Consider the following 21097-nt stretch of genomic DNA (forward strand, 5'->3'; position numbering starts at 1 on the left):
AGAACCGACATGAACGAACGCACTATCCTGACGTATAATATAATCTTGCAAAAGATTATTTATCATATTGCTGCCGGTACCACTGGTTATATTTACTTTCGTCTATAACGGAAAGTTATACTATGAACGCACAGCCGTTACAAAGGTATTTCGCATTTGGATTGATGTCCAAATACAAAGAAATGAATCAAAATATCTTGAAACGTATTGATACTCAGTTAACATGGCTTGTAGAATGTCCTAGATTACAATAATTTTCGATATCCTTCTTATAAATTCGGTTATCACCTTTTGCGAAGCACTCTGGAAATAACTGTGCTTGACAATCGAAAGACGTTTTCACTAAATCCTTTTTCAAGCGCGTAGTGATATAGATGTCCAAAATCGCAAAAATGGCGGGTAAGAATTGTGTAATTTTCATAAAAATAGAAAGAAGTAGTTTTATATTCGAACAAAAATCAAATTAATAACTTTTAGATACATAAAACTAACGATATCTAAATACTTACGTACAAATTATGCATGCCACCGTCTAAGTATTGAGTCTATACCGTTCTTCATAGACGCTTCATTTCGGTAGCTGTCACTGTCACTGTCAGACTTTTCAACCCAATGACTTCTCAATCCACTAGCGGACTAATGACGGGGTGGGGAAGGGAGTCGTACCCGGTGTGTTCCATCCACTTAAATCGCACAAGTGTACGCTTTATTACAATGCAGAAAAAAGTAATAAAATACCCCCAAAATCCACCATATTGGACTAGAAATTGTAAATTTTTCATGGGGGAGTACCCTTAAACCACACTGCTATCACTTTCAACTTAATGAACACTTGCTTTTGTGGGAGGAATGTAAGTAAAAACCTTAAGTAACACCCCTCTAATGTTAAATCATGGATCTGCACATGCAACCACTTTGTTGTTTGGGAAATCAAAGACTAAATGTCATTTCAACTCTTGAAATGGGTTGGTCTTTTCAACTTCTCCTAAATCAAATACATCAAGACTTCTCACATATAAGAAAGATTATAAATATGTAAACAATTTACAATTTATTTTCAAAATGAATAATAAAAATAGTGACTTTTTATTGAAAATAATAAAATTAACTATTTGTAATAATTATAGGTGAATATGGGTTTTTTTCAGGAATAGTTCCAAATTCCTTTGAAGATTACAAGTGTGATGCAAATGAAGTACTTAAGTTTAGATTGGGTAAGAAGATCTATTTTATATATCAAACAGTTAATTGAAAACAAACTTTATTCCTTGCCTGAGTTACGTCTATATTTCTTTGTTATTGCATAAATAAATCAGAAAAAAACATGGCATTGTTATTGTAGAATGTGTAATGTTGCGAACAAACAATGTGGTTATGGGAACTAGGTGGAATAAACACCTTTTTTTGCGGAGATAACGTAGGTAATAACTTAACATATTTAACATATCAAATAAAAATACACATTCAGCAAGCATTCCACCTTGGCTTGATATTCCCAAGGCTTGAAGTATTTTGGCCAGTCCCTGGAATATCGAGCCATCAGGTTTCAGCTGTATGTGTAGATCTCTAAAATGTTTTTTTATCTTTTTCCAGTGCGGGAGGAGGCGGACATAACAAGCCATCACTGGTTCAGACCAGACATGTCTCATCAGGTCTTTGGAGACCAGTGAGTCACATGATATAATATTATTATACGCCACAAAAATAAAGTTTTTTGGGGGTATATATATAGGAGTTAACCTCTGTCAGCCAATCCCCTGGATTTGTCCGAACAATAACTCTTAAAGGGTTGATGGATTTAAAAAGAATTTGGTACACATGCTTAACACCATGAAATAAAGGTCAAGTTTGACTAAGGCTACAATAGTTTTTTGACAGAGTTAGAGCCTGTTTTCAACAAAATGTGTCCTGGTAATGACCCATGAAAGGGTTGAGCGATTTATAAAAATGATTGTACACATCTTTAATACATTAGATTACATGTCACGCTTGACTTTGGTTAAAAACTAAAAAAATATATGTTGTTGTAAAATGTGATCTCATCAACTGTCATATATTTTTCGAAACTGAAATGCTTATTAAAGGATATCACTATTTTATTTAAGGGAGAGTATTTTTGGGTACAAAAACTTGGAAATTCAGATGTACTACACTGCTGCCCGGCTGAACACCTATCTTAATATACGCTACAAAGACAAAGTCTCCCCAGAGAAGCATGAAGGATTGAAGGTAGCCAACTTTAGAAAGACTATCAGTCTGTCAACTTCATGCATAAAGCTACTTTCACATAGTCTGTGAAGGATAACAGTAATAAATCAGTTTAAGTGAGTGTAACTAGGTAAACGTTAGCATGATTTTTGTATTTGAATCTGTCATCTTTAAAATTTGTTACCTATACATGTATTTGCAAGGCCTTCTTTGCTATTTTACGAAATGCCAGGTAATACTTAAAACATTTATATATATAAGTTATAAATTTATAGAGAATTTTTATTTATTTTACATGTGTAAATAAGGTAAATAAGGAATAAATGGTATTATCCACAGGGCTTTTTCACCAAAAATTGTGAAGAGGCCTAGCCTTTTCATTTTGGGAAATTTAAACGCGGGAAATTTAAATGCGTAAACGTCTCAAAATGGGAAATTCAACATATGAGGATTGAAGACACCTTTTAAACACGGTTCAAGGTATCCATATGAAACTTGGAACTCATGTTAGAAAAAACAGGCTCATATCTTACATGTGAGTCTATTTCTAGCTGATTTTTTTCAATTATGACCTTTTTAATAGAAAGTGTGTACACGCACTCCACAGGGTCAAGTTTGAAAGGTCCAGGGCTTTTTCTATAGTACCCACGGGTCCGACTATCGGACCCATTCCCAAAGCAAAATATAAGATATTTTTCCCAATTTTCATAAAAAAATCCCAATCAAAATTAAAAAAAAAAAAATATTTTTTTTTATTTTTTTTTAGAAAGTCTTTTTACATATACTGGATCATTTTCAACATCATATCAATTATGTGATGTTAAGTTTTTTTTGATAATTGAATTCGGCAATCATTGATTTTCATCACATTCAGATATCTGTATGAAATATTATCTGTCATGATCGATTTATTGCAATAGATATTTACACCCAAGGATTGATATTTCAGCCATTTTGGGTCTTTTAAAGGGAAATAAACTAATATAAACCCTTTCCTAATTCGCTGGAGACTAGACAGATTTTTCTTTTAACTGTAAAATTTCCCAATTTCGGCATTTTCACGACGCAAAATTTCCCAAAATGTCTAGGGTCTTTTTCCCAAATTGGGCAGAAAAAGCCCTGAGGTCTAAAATGTATGGACTTCCAATTGATTCACATGTAGATCTTATTGGGGGAGAAATCATGTCTTTGACTTCGCTTTTTTAATATGACGCAATGACAAGAGAGGGAGAGAGATTAGTTTTAATCTTCATAGAGTTGATTCTAAATCGAGGGAAAGAATTGATAACAATATATGGACTAATTGGTCCTCGAATAACGTTTAAATTATACAGCATTCTTCTTATGTTAATTTAAAAGATAAAAAGAATAATTTGCTCAAACAGAATAAATTTTTATTGTAAATTTTTGAAGTAAGATCTTCCTTTTTGGGAAAAATATCTGGGAAATGCGAAAAAAATATCTGGAGATTGGGAAAATATGCCATTTTCCCTTATTGTGAAGTAGCCTAATTTCGGCCCCTAGCAAAGAAGGTGAAAAAGTCCTGATCCATTAAGCCTAGAATTTCAACCATTAATGATTCACATTGTGGAAAAAAATGTAATTTTTTAGCCTATGAACATTTATTGACAAATAACAGTACTTAACAAAAACAGGTGCATAGGGCCCTGAATTGATAAGTTACATTACATATGTGTACACAAAGGCAGTATTAAACATATACATATTTTGGAGCTCAAGAATGATAAAAAAAAGTGGTCAGTAGTTTGTATTAGTACTATCATTGCCAATCATGTTTCCCTACAGCCAGATGATGTGATTGGGTCTCTGGCCAAGGAGATACCACCGGGATACTACTCAAACATTGACGACTTCAGTGCTGCAATCGCCAAAGACACAACTTTCAAACCATTTGGCGAGAAACTTCACTCATACACTGTCGATGAAGGTATTGTATGTTAAGGGTGTTTAAGATTTCTTAAGCCCTTTATATCCAGTTAGTAATCTAAGAGCAGACCTCTGGTTGCCATGGCAACCGGAAAGAAAAACTTTTTAAAAAAAAACTTGACAAAAACAGGATGCCTAGAGCTGAGATACCTGTGTGTTACATTATCTAGTGCCTAAGTGGTGTTCTACCAAGAGTGTTTAAAGTATGCCCCTTGGTTTAAAATTGGCCCTGCCCCAAGAGTCACCTGTGTAACACATAGATATAAACGGCTTCTTGTCTGAAACCGAAAGTCCTAGAGCTTAGTTATTTGATGTAACATTGTCTAGTGGTAATAAAATTTTAAATCAGGTGAGCGCTCTTGATTTGGACAGCTTTTGGCTTTAAGCTGGTGCATGACTTACTCAGCTTGCCCTAAGGCGCTCGATGTATAGAAAAAAATAAGTCGAGTGCTCCAACAGTGAAATTTATACTCAGATTATGGTGTTGGCTTCTGACAGATCTATAAATAGATGGTGTTAAATTTTCTTGATTTTATTGTTCAGATGGTGAGAAGCGAGAGTTTGAGATTTACAAGACTGACATAGAATGTCCAGGGTTTCGGGAGTACCATCAGCGCCTCCAGACATTTGTCCTCTTCTTCATTGATGCTGCCTCATTCATCGATGTGGATGACGACAGATGGAGTTTTTATCTCCTGTAAGTAAACAATTAAAGACTTATAAATGAAATCAACAATATCACTATCAGTAAATCAGGCATTTATTTTTTAGCCCTGCTTATTAAAATTCACCATTTCAGCAAGCTTTGAAAATGTTTTAAATGCTTGCAAGCTTGTGCTTATTTCGACCACAGTACAATTATTATGTCTCCCCCTCTCTGGGGGAGACATATTGTTTTTGCCCTGTCCGGTAGTCCGTCCGTACGTCACACTTCGTTTCCGATCGATAACTGGAAAACCGCATGACCTAGGATCACCAAACTTGGTAGGGAGTTTGGTCGTGAGGTGTAGAGGATCCCTATTGTTTTTGGGGTCACTAGGTCAAAGGTCAAGGTCGCGGCGACCCCCAATATAAAAAACATTTCTGCTCAAAATCTTGAGAACGGTTTGACCTAGGTTCACCAAACTTGGTAGGGAGGTTGGTCATGAGGTGTAGAAGATCCCTATTGTTTTTGGGGTCACTAGGTCAAAGGTCAAGGTCGCGGCGACCCCCAATGTAAAAAACATTTCCGCTCAATATCTTGAGAATGGTTTGACCTAGGTTCACCAAACTTGGTAGGGAGGTTGATCATGAGGTTTAGAAAACTCCTATATTTTGGGGGGTCACAAGGTCAAAGGTCAACGTCGCTGTGACCTCTAATGTAAAAAAATATTTCCGTGCAATATCAGGAGAATGCTTTGATCTAGGTTCACCAAACTTTGAAGTGAGGTTGGTCATGATGTCTAGATGATCCCAATTGTTTTGGGGGTAACAAGGTCAATAGTCAAGGTCGTGGTGACCTTCCATGTAAAAATCATTTGCGTGTAATATCTTTATGTCTCCCCCATTCATGGGGAGACATATTGTTTTTTGCCCTGTCCGTCAGTCAGTCCATCAGTCTGTCAGTCAGTCAGTCAGTACGTCACACTTCGTTTCCGCCCAATAACTATAGAACTCTTAGACCCAGGAACTTCATACTTGGTATGCTAGTTGGTCATGACTAGTAGATGACCCCTATTGAATTTGGGGTCACTAGGTCAAAGATCAGGGTCAACGTGACCTTGAGGTGAAGAAACGGTTTCCACTCAATAACTAAAGATCCTTTGGGTCCAGGAACTTCATACTTGGTATGCTAGTTGTTCATGACTATTAGATGACTCCTATTGATTTTGAGATCAAAAGGTCAAAGGTCAAGGTTACCTTCAGGTAAAAAATGTTATGTTGGCAGTGACCTTAAGCTTAAAAATGGTTTCTGCTCAATAACTAAAGAAAGCTTGTACCCAGGAACTTCATAGTTGTTCATGACTAGTAGATGACTCCTATTGATTTTGAGATCAGTAGGTCAATGGTCAAGGTCACCGTGACCTTGAGGTGAAGAAACTGTTTCCGCTCAATAACTAGAGAACGCTTGCAACCAGGAATTTCATACTTGGTATGCTAGTTGGTCATGACTAGAAGATGACCCATATTGATTTTGAGATCACTAGGTCAAAGGTCAAGGTTGCCATGACCTTGAAGTGAAGAAAAAGTTTCCGCTCAATAACTAAAGATTCTTTGGTTTCAGGAACTTCATACTTGGTAAGCTAGTTGTTCATGACTAGAAGATGACCCCTATTGATTTTCAGATCAAAAGGTCAAAGGTCAAGGTTACCTTCAGGTAAAAAATGATACGTTGGCGGTGACCTTAAGCTTAAAAATGGTTTCTGCTCAATAACTTAAGAACGCTTGTACCCAGGAACTTCATTCTTGGTACGCTAGTCTGTCATGACTAGTAGATGACCCCTATTGATTTTGAGATCAGTAGGTCAAAGGTCAAGGTTGCCATGACCTTGAGTTGAAGAAATGGTTACCGCTCAGTAACTAAAGAACACTTGCACCCAAGAACTTAATACTTGGTATGCAAGTTGGTTATGTAGATGATCCCTATTGATGTTGTGATCAGTAGGTAAAAGGTCATGGTCACGATGACTGTGAGCTGAAAAATGGTTTCCGATCAATAATTGAATAACGCTTGCGCCCAGGAACTTCATACAATGCAAACTTCGTTTACATTTTCCATGATTAATCAACAACACTTTCTTCTCTTCACTATTTAATATAATCGAATAAACCAAACTTCACTGTTGGTTTGTCTCCAGTCCAAAGTTACAAATTTCATGTCCATCATTTATTTTTTCTCAGCTACGACCACACAATAGGGGAGACAAGCGCTTTTTCAAAAAAGCAATCTCTAGTTAGAACTGACTTTTTCAAATATCCTTATTACACATAATATCCCTAGCCATATAACGCTGAATCTTGAAGCAGCTTATGTGTTGAAGCAGCTTATGTGTTGCAAATACTGTAAAATCATTACATTCGAATCGTCAGCATAAAAAATTGTGGTTTTTCAAGACATTTTGTTGGTACATAAATTTGTTAAATGAATAAATAAGCACAATAAAGATGAGAAAAAATGAAATTGCAATTATTAATCGTCTGCATTATGACCACATGACCGTAGCATGGCTTTATTGCTTCTGTCACACGATATATGATACTACAGTGGGACAATATACCAGTAAAGAGCCATGAAGATGCACCCTAATGATTGACATTGGCGAAGTCATTGAATGTTGATTCAACATTATTGCAAACTGAGAAAAAAAGTGACAAAATGTAATTTTGAGTCAATCATCATAGAAGATAGCTGACCTTTACAAATTAAAGTTCATGTTCATAGTATATTTATTATACCCCCACAAACAAAGATTGAGGGGGTATATAGGAGTGAGCTAGTCGGTCGGTCGGTCGGTCGGTCTGTCTTGTCGGTTTTCATGGTTTCCTGACGATAACACATGAAAGGCTTGACAGATTTATAAAAATTTTGGTACACAGGTGTAACATCAGAAGATACAGGTCAAGTTCGATATTGGGGCTGGTGGGGCCAAGGTCAAGGTCACTGTTACTAAAAATAGAAAAACGGTTTCCGGACGATAAATCATGAAAGGCTAGACAGATTTGAACAATTTTTGGTACACAGGTGTAACATCAGAAGATACAGGTCAAGTTCGTTATTGGGGCTGGTGGGGCCAAGGTCAAGGTCACTGTTACTAAAAATAGAAAAACGGTTTCCAGACGATAACTCATGAAAGGCTAGACAGATTTGAACAATTTTTGGTACACAGGTTTAACATCAGAAGATACAGGTCAAGTTCCATATTGGGGCTGGTAAGGTCAAGGTCACTGTTACTAAAAATAGAAAAACGGTTTCCGGACGATAACTCATGAAAGGGTAGACAGATTTGAACAATTTTTGGCACACAGGTGTAACATCAGAAGATACAGTTTGGTTCACAGGTGTAACATCAGAAGTTATAGGTCAAGTTCGATTTTGGGGCTGGTGGGGCCAAGGTCAAGGTCACTGTTACTAAAAATAGAAAAACGGTTTCCGGAAGATAACTCATGAAAGGCTTGACAGATTTGAACACTTTTTGGTACACAGGTGTAACATCAGAAGATACAGGTCAAGTTCGATATTGGGGCTGGTAAGGTCAAGGTCACTGTTACTAAAAATAGAAAAACGGTTTGCGGACGATAACTCATGAAAGGCTAGACAGATTTGAACAATTTTTGGTACACAGGTGTAACATCAGAAGATACAGTTTGGTACACAGGTGTAACATCAGAAGATATAGGTCAAGTTCGATATTGGGGCTGGTGGGGCCAAGGTCAAGGTCACTGTTACTAAAAATAGAAAAACGGTTTCCGGACGATAACTCATGAAAGGCTTGACAGATTTGAACAATTTTTGGTACACAGGTATAACATCAGAAGATATAGGTCAAGTTCGATATTGGGGCTGGTGGGGCCAAAGTCAAGGTCACTGTTACTAAAAATAGAATAACGGTTTCAGGACGATAAATCATGAAAGGCTTGACAGATTTGAACAATTTTTGGTACACAGGTGTAACATCAAAAGATACAGGTCAAGTTCGTTATTGGGGCTGGTGGGGCCAAGGTCAAGGGCACTGTTACTAAAAATAGAAAAACGGTTTCCGGACGATAACTCCTGAAAGGCTAGTTTTTCTTGTCAGCAGTGTAACTTCTAAATTACTCAACAGATTTAAATAAAAGAATACATGCATGATAAAAGAAGATGCAGTGTGCAGTAACCTTGGAGTTATGGCCTCTTTTCAAAGGAATGGTTTGCCATTCCTGTGTCCAGGCGGCATTTGGGGGTATTCGTCACTCCTGTGACAGCTCTAGTTTGAGTTGTTTATTTTTTTGCCTTACTAAGGGTATTTCATGTTTTGTTCATTGTAAATTTATCCATACATTTTTAATATTTATTTCCATGTTATTTTTATTATTCAATTAATAGGTTTTTTTTAAAGCATTCTTGTTCATTTATTAGTAAAAAATGTCATTTACACAAGGAAGACAACTCAGAAATTAATTAACTTGATTAAAGAAAAAGTTCAGAGATTTAACTCAAGTGTCATTTCAATCAAACATGAAAGATTTACAGTAACACATCATGTGAATATTGAAAAGGATACATAACTTGTATACAAAGCTAGTTCAATTTATTACTTCTAAAAGTTTATTCCATTTCCTTCATACATAAACCTTTTAAGCTAGTCCATCTATCGAATAAAAAAAGTTGTAATAAGGGTGTTGTAATCACGTTGGTGCGCATAAACTTGGCCATAATTCATAAACGGTTCAAAATGTTCAAATGAAATTTGTTACACATGGTGCCATGGACAATATGCACATGTATAGCAATACCCCTTTAACAATACCAAACTATTGTAGGCCTCTGGTAACAAAATGCTAGACTGAAAGCAAAATGGAAAGGAACAAAGAAGAATCTCCCTATAACACTCACTGTTCAATGCCATATTTTATTTCAGGTTTGAGAAATATAAGAGTGCTGGAAACACAATGTATGCAATAGGTGGCTACATGACCGTCTACAACTACTATGCCTACCCAAGCAGACACAGACCAAGAATAAGGTAGCAGGGCTTTCTTTCTAATGTGAAGAACGGATTTGTGAATCTAGGGATTGATTATCAGAAATAGAAATGGGCAGATTGCATATTAGCCCCAAATTCATCCTCGAGTGTATTTCAAAGTTGGCATTTTCGTTCATTTCATTAGCCCCAAATTCATCCTCGAGTGTATTGAAACCAAGAAATGAACGAAAATGCCAACTTTGAAATACACTCGAGGATGAATTTCATTTCCTTCTAGAACGTGCATTATACCATGAATTAAGACTTTTATACATTTAGCAATTTTATTTGCGCAATCCAAACATTAAAAAATTGATCAAACTTATTTCAAGCAAAAATGAAACTATTATATTTATTAGAAAACTTCGTTGTTTTGTCTAAGGGCTTTCAAATGTGTCAGTATAGATACTAGACACTTGTCTCCACTAACTTTACTTTTCTGCTTTATACGCATAAGCAAATGTGTTATAACTTTATTTTGTTTATACATTTAATATCATTGATTTCAAATGCCATTCTCGATTATTGAAAATAATAATGGAAACTCACTTTAAAGTGGGAGGGGGTGTTGAACAATAGTTATTATGTCTCCCCCTCTCTGGGGGAGACATATTGTTTTTGCCCTGTCCGTCAGTCCGGTAGTCCGTCAGTCCGTCCGTACGTCACACTTCGTTTCCGATCGATAAATGGAAAACCGCATGACCTAGGATCACCAAACTTGGTAGGGAGGTTGGTCGTGAGGTGTAGAGGATCCCTATTGTTTTTGGGGTCACTAGGTCAAAGGTCAAGGTCGCAGCGACCCCCAATATAAAAAACATTTCTGCTCAAAATCTTGAGAACGGTTTGACCTAGGTTCACCAAACTTGGTAGGGAGGTTGGTCGTGAGGTGTAGAGGATCCCTATTGTTTTTGGGGTCACTAGGTCAAAGGTCAAGGTCGCGGCGACCCCCAATATAAAAAACATTTCTGCTCAAAATCTTGAGAACGGTTTGACCTAGGTTCACCAAACTTGGTAGGGAGGTTGGTCATGAGGTGTAGAAGATCCCTATTGTTTTTGGGGTCACTAGGTCAAAGGTCAAGGTCGCGGCGACCCCCAATGTAAAAAACATTTCCGCTCAATATCTTGAGAATGGTTTGACCTAGGTTCACCAAACTTGGTAGGGAGGTTGATCATGAGGTTTAGAAAACTCCTATATTTTGGGGGGTCACAAGGTCAAAGGTCAACGTCGCTGTGACCTCTAATGTAAAAAAATATTTCCGTGCAATATCAGGAGAATGCTTTGATCTAGGTTCACCAAACTTTGAAGTGAGGTTGGTCATGATGTCTAGTTGATTTTGCGATCAGTTGGTCAAAGGTCAAGGTCACTGACCTTGAGGTGAAGAACCGGTTTCTGCTCAATAACTCAAGAACGTTTACACCCAGGAACTTCATACTTGGTATGCCAGTTAGTCATGACTAGTTGATGGCCCCTATTGATTTTGGGATCAGAAGGTCAAAGATATTGATTATTTCTCACCTACGACCACACAATGGGGGAGACATGCGCTTTTTCAAAAAAGCAATCTCTAGTTTTATAACTTAATATGACGATGTGACAGTACTGACTGACTCATGTCAGAGGGTATTGGAGTTTTCTGGGGTGGGTTCTTCAGTTAGAAGAGTTGTTGCAATCAGTGGATCCTGGATTCAATCCCCAAACTGGCAGTACTTTTCTGAGCCTGTGACATAAATGTTTTCTAGGTGTGACATTCCAGATCATTATGAATGTCATTAGGCATTGCTGTACAGTAACAGTAACTAAACTCACGAACATACTGAAATTAGACACATGTGTCCAACATTAGACAGTTATATAATTTCAATCACTAGACTTCTGGGTCTAGTTGCTGTTTACAGTACTGGGTTGAAACATTGTACAAAATTTGAATGTGGGTTAAGAAACTTGTGGGCGGAAATTGCAATGTTAAAAACTTAGAAAATAATGAGAGTGAGCAGAAATCCTGGTCATGATATTCCTGGAGAAGTTCAACATAGTTAAAATTGTCCTCATTGGCATCAATCAGTTATGTTTATTATCTGGTTGTCTTATTACTTTCGAAAGAAGTTTCATCGAAGTGTATGTCCCACAAACTTTATGTGTTGGTACAAGGCAAAGATTATACTTTTAATATAACAGTTGTTGACTTGCCTTTCAGTCAGGTTCTGGTGTTGCCTCCATTTCAAAAGCAGGGCCATGGAGCACAGCTACTCCAGACATTCTACAACCGTTGCTATGGCGACTCAGACATACTTGACATCACAGGTACATGTATTTACACTTAGCAAAAAGTTGACTTTTGAAGGAAACGATCTCTGAACAAATTTTAGTTTATTTAGCATAAAAAATTTCATAGCCTCGATGTCATCAGGGGGTAGCTTGAACTTTAGGTAGATTGCTTATAAGATATTCAGCTGCAACTTAATACACACTTTTTTCAGATGATAATGTGCATTATTTTTCAAGGCCACAAACTGTAAATTTATTGAGTGCCTAGTTATGCCCTTTAAAAAACAACCGACTGCTTGCGATGCTTTAGTTGTTTTAATATGAGGATTTAAATAACATTAACTTTTTCTCCGACAGTCGAGGACCCTTCAGAGAGTTTTCAGCGACTTCGAGACTTTGTTGATGCCAGGAACTGCCAGAAATTAAAGAGTTTTCAGCCAGACAAACTGAAGGCTGGCTTTGATGAGGACATGGTCAGGGAAGCCAGATCCAAACTCAAGCTGAACAGGGTAGGTTACATTTCTTTGACTTGTCTGTTTGTCTAAGAAAATGTCTGACAGACTTGACTTCGGTCAAGAAAAAGTCAGGAAAAATTATTTGTTTTCAAGGTCAAGGAATTTTTAATTGGTCAGGAAAATTGGCAAAAATCAGGAAGTTTGGAACCTGAGATCGAGGTCTGTAGAAATAATTTGTAACATATCCAATACACCATAAAATAAGAGGTGTTTATGGTAAGCTGATGGGGTCATAGCTGACAAATTGAGCTCCTACAAACATCAGTAGTTTGCTCAGGGAAAATTGGGATTTGGACAGGGAAAAGTCATGGAATTTTATTTCTGTGATTTCTGGGAGCCCTGTCTGACAAGACTCTGTGTATTGTATGAAAGACCCTTGGGCAAGCTAAGTGGCTGGTTACATGGTAAGCCACCTTACCAGCAATCGCACCTGCCCACTTGTTTGAGGCTTTGTTCTGTCCTGTGAAGGATTTTTACAGGCTACTTCTTCATTATCATACTTTCTAGTACCCATATGTACCTAGAAATTTTAACTTCAGCGTCAGATCAAGCGTGTGTACGAGATCCTGCGACTGAAGGTGACAAATGTCAACAAAAAGGAAGAATACACCCAGTACAGACTGGAGATCAAGAGACGCCTTAACATACCCTTCCAGGTAAATAAACTAACATACTCTTCCAGGTAAATAAACTAACATACCCTTCCAGGTAAATAAACTTACATACCCTTCCAGGTAAATGATCTTAACATACTCTTCCAGGTAAATAAACTTAACATGCTCTTCCAGATAAATTAACAAACACTTTTCCAGGTTAATTAACTTCACATGCTTTTCCAGCCTCCAGGTATAGTTACTTTGATTGCTTTTGAAGGTAAAGCATGTAAAACATCTAAGTTTCTATTTGTGACTGTAATGAAATGCGTTGAAAAATGCACTAAGCACATTACCTTCAAACAAATTCAACCTAACTGACAATGCTCTGTTAGCTTTTCAGAATGATAAAACAATGTTTTTAAAGATTATGAAAGAGGTTGGATAAGAGGTTGGATAAACATGCTTACACTTTCTTACATTTCCTCAGCCTTGATAGTTGCTTAGCAAACCAAGCAACCTTATCAGTCTCAAGATTGTGGGCTTGTGCTTGTTTTAATTACTGATGGATGTTGATGAAATTTAATACATTCCAGAAAAATGGCCGGGACTTTGAAAAACTTGAAAAGGCCTTAATGCCAGATGAGCTGTCCGCCACTCTGAGCTGCATGACGCTTCAACAGCGACACCAGTATCTGCAGAAAGCCTTCGAGGAGCTTGAAGAAGTGTACAGACATGTGATCAACCGCCTGGATATGGCCTAAGCTGGGATGAACAGTTACATTGGATCTGATTATGATTTAAGGTTTAAAATCACTTTAAAGTGATTAAAACAAAAGATATGTGAGTTGCATAAATACAGGGATTTGGATTGGTACAGGGATTAGTGCAAAAGAGTATTTAATGATTTAATGTTTATATTTGATGCACAAATGTTTATGACTTTTAAGGTAATATGCTCAAATTTCATTAATGTCCACATACATTCATTGCTTGTATAATTATTCTACTTGTTTCATTTCATAAACATCACTTCAGTTGTCATGGTTACAGTTGGTGTTGTCTGCTTAGTCCAACCTATAAGACATTATTTTGTGGGTTCTATTGTTCCACTTAGCATAGAGGAATTGTCATATCAGACAATCCTTAAACATCCTTTTAACATATGATTATTTGGACTTGGTTCCTCCTGTTATAGTGTCACTTGATGTATGTCTGTAAAGGTTATACTATTTACTATCTGTGTTTCTTGTGAGTTTTTAAGTACAGTCTGCCCAGGATAACATGAAACACAGGAATATTTGGAATGCTCATTTATAGTTTATGAAAATGTTAGCAGTACATTTGTTTTGACTGCCCTTGTTCGCTTTTTTAGACTGAACAACAAATTATCATTGGTGCACTATAGGAGCTTGTTTTAAAAATGAACATATCTAATACAAATATATCTCATATAGTTTAAGGTACTAGTACCATTTAAAATGACAGCCTTCTGTACACATTCATATACATACATGTTTCTATCACTGTTGTTTGTTATGTAATCATGTTAGTGCTTTTCCATATAAACATACAACCCACCCCAGGAACAGGAAATAAAGAAGTTCTATAGATTGGGAGGCTCCTGTTTGTTTTTGGGTTTTTCAGGTTATATGAACTGAAAGGGGAATGTTCCAGTTTGAAAGTGCCTTCGTTGATGGGTTGTAGGTTTAAATGGGACAGCCCTTTAGCAATAAGTGCTCAGGGGCTCATTTCAGTAAAGGATCTTTGTCATAGATTTAATCATCCTTAATCTGTAGACACTTCATATTAAAATGTCATCAAGTCATATTTTTTATTTAACTCTATACTTTCGTTAAGTTAAATTTGTAGCTAAGTAAGGAAAATATTAGACTTGGTTGATTTCAATTCATGACAGAGAACTTCATTGAAATGGCCCCAATACTGTATAAATATTTATTGTGTGAAAAGATTTACATATGAAGCCATACAGACTTAAAGTCATCATTATAAAGTGCTATCATCTGCAAATGAAGTTATACAGACAACTACTCATTCTTGCATAAAGTGCTATCATCAGCAAATGAAGCAAGCATTGCTTGGGCTACAATTGATAACAGATATGTTGTTTCACCTTCATGGACAAACTCTTTAAAAATATCTGCAACCCAGAAATTGTTTAACCTCTCTGCATTTCAATGTTTTCATTACAGAATTAAAGGATTATGAAGTGAAAAAACTTGCACAAATATTATACTTCCTAGCAAAGATATTGGTCAGGTAAGGCAAGGCAAAGTATGTGTTAATTGTGGTCTTACTGTATATGTACAATTGTACATGAATGTTCCCATTATTATGTCCTATAGCAAGTTTGTTTTCCTACTTGAGGAAGACTAAATAATATGTTTATCATTGTAAGAAATCATTTGTGCTCTGGTTATGTGTGAAAAACTAACAATAAAATGTGAAAAGATCTCTGATTTAGTATTTATAGTACAAAGTATTTAAATAGAAGGCATGAAATGGCAATAAACAAATATAAGAAAATAGGATCATACAGTGTATGATTTATGAAAGTTGAGTTTTTGTCATAGCTTGTGTTTTGTGAAAAACCTTAAATCACACATGTAATAAGGCCTACCTATTACTCTAGCTGTTAATGCCCTGATATCACAGAAACACTCCAGCAAAATCTCAATCTTAACTCATTATCATGTAATAGCATACATGTAGTATGATTAAAGTTTCGTATGTTTACTTTTTGAAAACTTATTTCCTCATAGATTATGTTCATGAAAAATTCTTATTTCTTTTCAAAATTAACTTATTCTAGAGCAAAATATGAGTGATTGCTAAAAAGCAACAACAATTATATTTTTTGCTGTAAAAAAATGAAAAAATGAACTTGTTCCAAGTCTTGAACACACTCAATGAGAAAATGTGTTTTCAAAAGAGCAAAAACATACGGTACTGTATATAATTTTGAATAACTTCAGATTCAACTCCAATAAGTTTGTGAAGTTATGGCCTGTACAAATTTAATGTTTGGCCAGAACCTGTTCCAGGTGCTTACATGTTGGTGAACAGGGTACCAGGGACAAATCACACATCTGTAAAAAGATAACCATAACTCAAGTCCATTATGTCCCTTACTGACAGTAAGATACAGGTTGACGTCAGAATGTACTTGAGGTTCACGTGTATACATTGCACTAGTATTGAAAACCTTTAAGTGGGACGCTGACTTGCTGAAGCAATATGATTATGGTAGGCAGTGCAAAACCATACTTACAATTCAACACTGATTGATTGAGAGGACTGCAAGAAAAAAAGGGCCATGGACATGGCCCTGATTATGAAGGACTAGATTTCCTTGAATTGTATGCGTCACTTGTTTGGAGCACCCATCATAGACATGTATGTCGAACCAATTATAATAACAATTATCATGTAAAAGGCGCAGTAACTCGAGTAATTTATCTCTCACACTCTAGCTTGGTCAGGACATCATGCCTACAATCACTGCCACTCAGTTGCATCCTAATTGGATAATAATTAAGATTCAACATTTACCATCCCAGAAATGACTACAGTATTGTTTGTACGACCTCTCAAGGAGCAGAATTCAGTGTTGTTGGTGACTATCCCTCCTATATGTCACTTCTTCCGGCAACACAATCACCTAGGCAACCCTCACATATCAGACAACATAATCAAAGGAATAACAACAAAAGGTGTAATGATTTATTTACAAAAAAACATGAATTTTCAACAAAGAACATTGATGAAAGTCATTGAGAGTTACCAGTCTACATATCACATTCAAATTTAAATAAGTCAAATAAAAAAAAAGATGAAATTATCACACTTTAAGACATCACTTATTCTACATAAAAGATATAAATACACACTGAAAAGGACAATCATACACCTACAACAAGTTTTGGCTACAATCCGAGTACAACTGTTTTCTAATGCTGGTAAAATGAAGCTGATATTTTGATTATTATTTAAATAATGTAAGAGTAAGTCCTTCAAAATGCAGTAAATCTTTAAAAACGCAAATTGCAGTTTATTCTTGTAAAATGTAAGGTTTGATAATAAGTATAAACATTATTGACATAAAAATGTTTCTGGTCTGTAAGTACAGTTACTTTGAGCAGATTTTTGTGTTAAGTAAAATACTGCAGCAGCATTTTCATATAGAAATTCTAACATTTTGTTAAGTGTTTTAAGACACAATATAACTGCCAGTTTTTGTATTTATAAAACAAAATGATAGTAAAAGAAATAACATTGCGTAACTTTTACAGTGTTAAGTGAAATAATGTTTTTTTTTGTACATAGAAATTTGGTAATTATAACAGTATGGCTATAACTCTTGCTAATAATGTAAAGAAATGAGGAGATTTTGCTGTCACAGGTCACAGGGTTGGAAACTTTGATCCTGTTCCTGCAAGCTGTGTGGTCCAACAAGCGATATCACAGCATCAAACTAAAAACAATGATAAAAAATGAATTCTAAAAGAAATCGAAACTTTCAGCATTTTCATAGGTGAATTGTGTTCCAAATTAGCGTATATTTCCCAGCATTATAGTGTTAAATAAGAATGCCATGGTGACGCTGTATAGCACTCAGTCCATGTTTATAACATTATCCTCGATCTATTATCAGTCTATAAAGATTTTGATTAACAATGATATATTTTACAAAAGTTTCATGATAACAATGTTGGTTTTGTTATAGAGGTTTACATTATTGTTCAGCCTCCCTCTAGAATCCCCAGGATACGCCTGCGTCATTGCCGCTCCCAGATAACCAGTTGCCTCTCTGCTGTGAAGCAACCACTGTCTGGCCCTGCATTGCAGCCATCTGTGCCTGGTTGGGGGCCACCCCAGGGGGAGGAGGCTGCAATGGTCATATTGCATACATGGTGATATAGTTACACTTTAATGTTACACGACTTTCAAACCATTCTGTAGAAAACATAGAAGACATAAACATTCAAAAATCTGAAAAAAGTGCAGTTTATTCAAACGACAAACCTTGTGTAGTAATGTATACAGGATGCAGATTACGGTTTATCAATCTAGATGAATGATGTTATTTCCCTCCAATTGAATTTTTCAAGATATCTTTTAAATTCTAATAGAAAAAAGTCACAAGCAATTTAAAAAAAACATTTTAAAATAAAAAATCATGTTAAATACTCACTGGAATTCTGTTCTGGGCGATACCATCAAAGCGAGCTCCCGCATCAAACAAGCCTGGGGCAACCACGGTCTGAGGCTGCTGCTGGGGATAGTAAGGGGCTTGAGGTGGGGCATAATTGGAGCCCGGTGGCGGGTACTGTAAGATAAGAAAGGGTGAATGTTTAAAATAATATCGATCCTATCATATTAAATGTAAAAAGAGAATGGTGCATATAATATGTAATTAGTTTGAAGATATGGCTGAGGCAGTGTTTATTTCATCAAATGTATGACACTTATTTTAAATATGGAAGTTTGTCTTCTATTATTTTCAAGTTTATTTTGCCATATCAAGAGTTAACATATTATAAAACGAAAACTTTCAAACATGATCATTCACAGTTTACCATTATTGTGAATTAAAGCCAACTGTAACTTGGAGTCTGGGACGAAAAATATTGACACGATTTCAGCTAAGACTTTGAGATCTGTTGGAAGTCAACAAGCCGAACAAGTGGGTTTTAATTCATGTACTCGGTGTCCCTTCCCCCACAATTGGTATAAAATAGTGCCACTGAGCGTACTAAGTGCAATACATGATTGTTATTGTACTAAACGACCAGTCATTGCCAAGAAATGTATGCTTTTGGGTCAGTACGAGTTGTGTGAGGTGACTCACCTGTGGATGGGCGCTGTAAGGTGGGGGAGGCTCTTGGTAGCCAGGTGGACCTGAAGTAGTTTGGGGAATAATTGGATGATGATCAGATGATATTAAATGAGAACAATCATTTCTGAAACTCTAATAAATCACATCTGCAAAAATCATTCAATAATGATCTGTTTGAAAATGCCTTACAATGTAAGTATTTACAAATAGTTATGTTCTGTTTAAATTAATCTGCCTTTATTATAGATACTTCAGTTGACTGCTTAACATGAAGATAATGTCCTATAATGTATGAATTTCAACACTGAAAATAATTGAGTTACTTTTTTGCAAGCTTTAATTTTTAAACCATTAACATTTAAACCACTGTAAATATTCCGCACCATAGGGGTTCTGCTGGTATGGATACGCTCCTGCTGGATACTGTGTCTGGGGATAGGGACCAGCTGGGTACATTCCCTGGCCCTGTGGGTATCCCCCCTGGGCTTGAGGGTGGCTCGGGTAGGCACCTGACTGAGCAGTGGGATAAGGCTTGTTGGACATCTTGTGCGATGTCTTACAGCTACTGCTACTTGTGCCCATTCACTTTGTATGACCTGAAAATTTAAAATAGCATAGATATAAAATCATAACATCAGTTTATCGTAGTAATATATTTCTTTAACCATACCATTCATTTTACATCACAATGTCAAAAGTTGGTGATACATTTTAATATACTCGTGTAATTTTGATTCTGCAGAACGTACGACTTTTTCAATTCCAGCATTAACAGTGGGTGTATACCACGTGATAAATTACGTCATAAATGCTACGTCGGAAGGCAATATTTTGCTTCGAATGAAGACTTTAAACAATGCTAACTTTCCTATTTCTTCACCATTTTAAAGGAAACGTAGCCCAGTCTACGCCACTTACAGAGCCCCGCCTTTGGTCTTTTACCAGAGTTTGATTAAGAGTGTAGTTTCTTAAAACACTTCGACAAACCTTTTTGAAGTACGGCCGTCTGACAGAGCACTGTCAAAACAGTGTTTGGAAGCAGGTTTGTCGAAGTGTTTGATGGAACTAATCACTTTATCAAACTCCGGTAATAAAACGAAGGTGTGGCTCTTTACAGGCTTAGACTGCCCTTTGTTTCTTTCAAAATGGTGTACTTAAAAAAGAAAAGTTATCTTTGATTTAAGTCTTCATTTTAGCAAAATATTGCTTTCTGACGTAGCACATATGACGTAATTCATCACGTGGTATACACACACTGATTAATGCATTTTGATATGTTATAAATGTTACAGGAATATGAGTCATAAAATATGATAAAGTAATAAAACGATTACGCCAATATTTGAGTAAATGATCTGGCTAAAATATTTACTGTTTGTTTACCTATGTTATGATGAAAATAAGCACTCTGTCATTGACAGTTAACACTGGAATAGTATTCCTATAATAACAGATCATGACCTACCTGTTTTGATGTTTGTTTATAAATAAAAAAAATAATAATGTGTCCCTGAAAGTTTATGTTGCAATCAAGCGAAGACGGGAACCGGTATTTCGCCTCTGTCAAAATTATATTACCTGTGAAATTTACAATTTCTCTCATCTGGGAATTTGTCATACCGTCATTCTAAAAACGGTTCGCAAACTTTTAGACCACAAATGTCGGTGTAGGTTAATATTGGAAATCCCTATTAGTACTCGATTTTGTTTACCATATAACACTTTTATCATTTATATCCGTTGAAAAGAACCAGAATCACAATTCAAATTGACTTTTGAATGGTTTATGTTGCAGGTTCTAGAAATAGACTGCTTTATAGCCTTTAAATTATCTTTTTGCATACAGTACTTGTATGCTTGGCCAGTCCGTTGGTCTACATTGCTTATCATATAGTTCGTAATAAACCGTAAGAGGCCACTTGTGTTTCTTATGTATAGGATCTCGTTAAAACAAAACAAGTTCTTGTTGAGCTGGTTTGATATGGAAAGGGAAATGTTCTTTCAAA

General features: G+C 36.1%; 2 protein-coding genes across 2 annotated transcripts; one reads left to right on the forward strand and one right to left on the reverse strand.

The window, feature by feature from the left end:
* Nucleotides 1–359: 359 nt before the first annotated feature.
* On the forward strand, nt 360–15705 carry LOC128236030 (histone acetyltransferase type B catalytic subunit-like). The gene is made up of 11 exons (XM_052950830.1): nt 360–399; nt 1149–1214; nt 1594–1666; nt 2106–2229; nt 4015–4156; nt 4699–4852; nt 9753–9857; nt 12053–12159; nt 12481–12632; nt 13178–13294; nt 13828–15705. Exons 1-11 carry the CDS (start codon nt 375–377, stop codon nt 13993–13995), a joined length of 1233 nt encoding a protein of 410 aa, XP_052806790.1. The 5' UTR covers nt 360–374; the 3' UTR covers nt 13996–15705.
* Nucleotides 15706–16961: 1256 nt separating this feature from the next.
* Nucleotides 16962–20660, reverse strand: LOC128234789 (protein lifeguard 1-like). Its single transcript, XM_052949306.1, has 6 exons — nt 20557–20660; nt 19475–19687; nt 19104–19153; nt 18447–18581; nt 17987–18140; nt 16962–17726 (listed from the first exon to the last, which is right to left on the reverse strand). Exons 2-5 carry the CDS (start codon nt 19671–19673, stop codon nt 18006–18008), a joined length of 519 nt encoding a protein of 172 aa, XP_052805266.1. The 5' UTR covers nt 19674–19687; nt 20557–20660; the 3' UTR covers nt 16962–17726; nt 17987–18005.
* Nucleotides 20661–21097: the final 437 nt, after the last annotated feature.

The sequence above is a fragment of the Mya arenaria genome, chromosome 5 (genome assembly GCF_026914265.1).
Source record: "Mya arenaria isolate MELC-2E11 chromosome 5, ASM2691426v1".
NCBI classification, from domain to species: domain Eukaryota; kingdom Metazoa; phylum Mollusca; class Bivalvia; order Myida; family Myidae; genus Mya; species Mya arenaria.

Excerpts from the sequence above, each read along its gene's own strand:
- LOC128236030 (XM_052950830.1), top strand. The coding sequence starts at position 375 with ATGTCCAAAATCGCAAAAATGGCGG. Across the intron at positions 2,230-4,014 it reads AGAAGCATGAAGGATTGAAG|CCAGATGATGTGATTGGGTC; the intron begins GTAGCCAACTTT and ends GTTTCCCTACAG. Across the intron at positions 12,633-13,177 it reads CCAAACTCAAGCTGAACAGG|CGTCAGATCAAGCGTGTGTA; the intron begins GTAGGTTACATT and ends TTTTAACTTCAG.
- LOC128234789 (XM_052949306.1), bottom strand. The coding sequence starts at position 19,673 with ATGGGCACAAGTAGCAGTAGCTGTAAGACATCGCACAAGATGTCCAAC. Across the intron at positions 18,582-19,103 it reads CTTACAGCGCCCATCCACAG|TACCCGCCACCGGGCTCCAA; the intron begins GTGAGTCACCTC and ends CTTATCTTACAG. Across the intron at positions 18,141-18,446 it reads TCGCCCAGAACAGAATTCCA|CCTCCTCCCCCTGGGGTGGC; the intron begins GTGAGTATTTAA and ends TGACCATTGCAG.